Source organism: Mastomys coucha, unplaced genomic scaffold (assembly GCF_008632895.1).
Source record: "Mastomys coucha isolate ucsf_1 unplaced genomic scaffold, UCSF_Mcou_1 pScaffold20, whole genome shotgun sequence".
Lineage (NCBI taxonomy): Eukaryota > Metazoa > Chordata > Mammalia > Rodentia > Muridae > Mastomys > Mastomys coucha.
Window position 1 is genome coordinate 51882560 of NW_022196903.1, and position 834 is coordinate 51883393.

The following is an 834-nucleotide window of genomic DNA, read 5'->3' on the forward strand; positions in this document are numbered from 1 at the left end:
CAGGCGCGGGGCCTGGCAGTGGAGCGATCTTCTCGGAGCTCCTGGAGGCGGGGAGAACAGAGGAATTCCCAAACTCCGGTGTCCCGGCCGGTCGACGCCCCTCGGGCTGGGCGCGGCTCCTCCTCTCGGCCCGGCAGGGGGCGGACGCGGGCGGCGGGGGGCGGGCGCTGCGGCCCGGGGCTAGCCGGGAGACCTTTCCACGTTTGCATCGCCGCGGCGCGCCCAGCTTTGCCCCTCGCCTCCCTTGTCCAGGCCGCGCGATGGCGTTCCGGGCCCGGGGCTGGCGGCGCCGGTCGCTGCTCCTGTTGCTGCTCTGGGTGACCGGGCAGGCGGCCCCCGTGTTGGGCCTGGCTGTGAGCTCGGAACTTCAGATTCAGCGGAGCTTCGTGCCTGATGAGTGTCCGCGCACGGTGCGCAGCGGCGACTTCGTGCGCTACCACTACGTGGGGACTTTCCTCGACGGCCAGAAGTTCGACTCCAGGTACCCAGTGCCCCCACACTCTCCAAGGACCTCCACCAGCCCGCCCCCACCCCCTCTGCCACCCTCCCCATGCCTCTGGAGGTGGGCTGAGCCTTCTGTCCGCGACCACAGCGGTAGGTGGGACCTTGAGATTTCGGACAGGACAATTCCTCCTTTTCTCTCTGGCCCCACACAGCGGCACACGTTTTTCAGACATGTAAAATGGCCACTCAGCGAGACCTCCAAGAGTGGGTGATGCCCACTCGCCTCCTTGATGGTCCCTCTTGACTGGTCTCTGGGTTTCATCCCTGGATTGTCTAGTCAGCTCAGCCTTAGCATTGAAGACTGGGAAGAGGAGGAGGAGGAGGAGGAGG

The 834-nt window shown here is 66.7% G+C and overlaps 1 protein-coding gene across 1 annotated transcript in view; it reads left to right on the plus strand.

The window, feature by feature from the left end:
* The window catches only part of Fkbp9 (FKBP prolyl isomerase 9), a 50096-nt gene continuing 49262 nt past the window's right edge, over positions 1 to 834 (plus strand). The window contains exon 1 of the mRNA XM_031382019.1: positions 1 to 481. Within this exon, the coding sequence (XP_031237879.1) occupies positions 261 to 481 (221 nt within the window). The 5' untranslated portion in view covers positions 1 to 260. The remainder of the gene's footprint in view (positions 482 to 834) is intronic.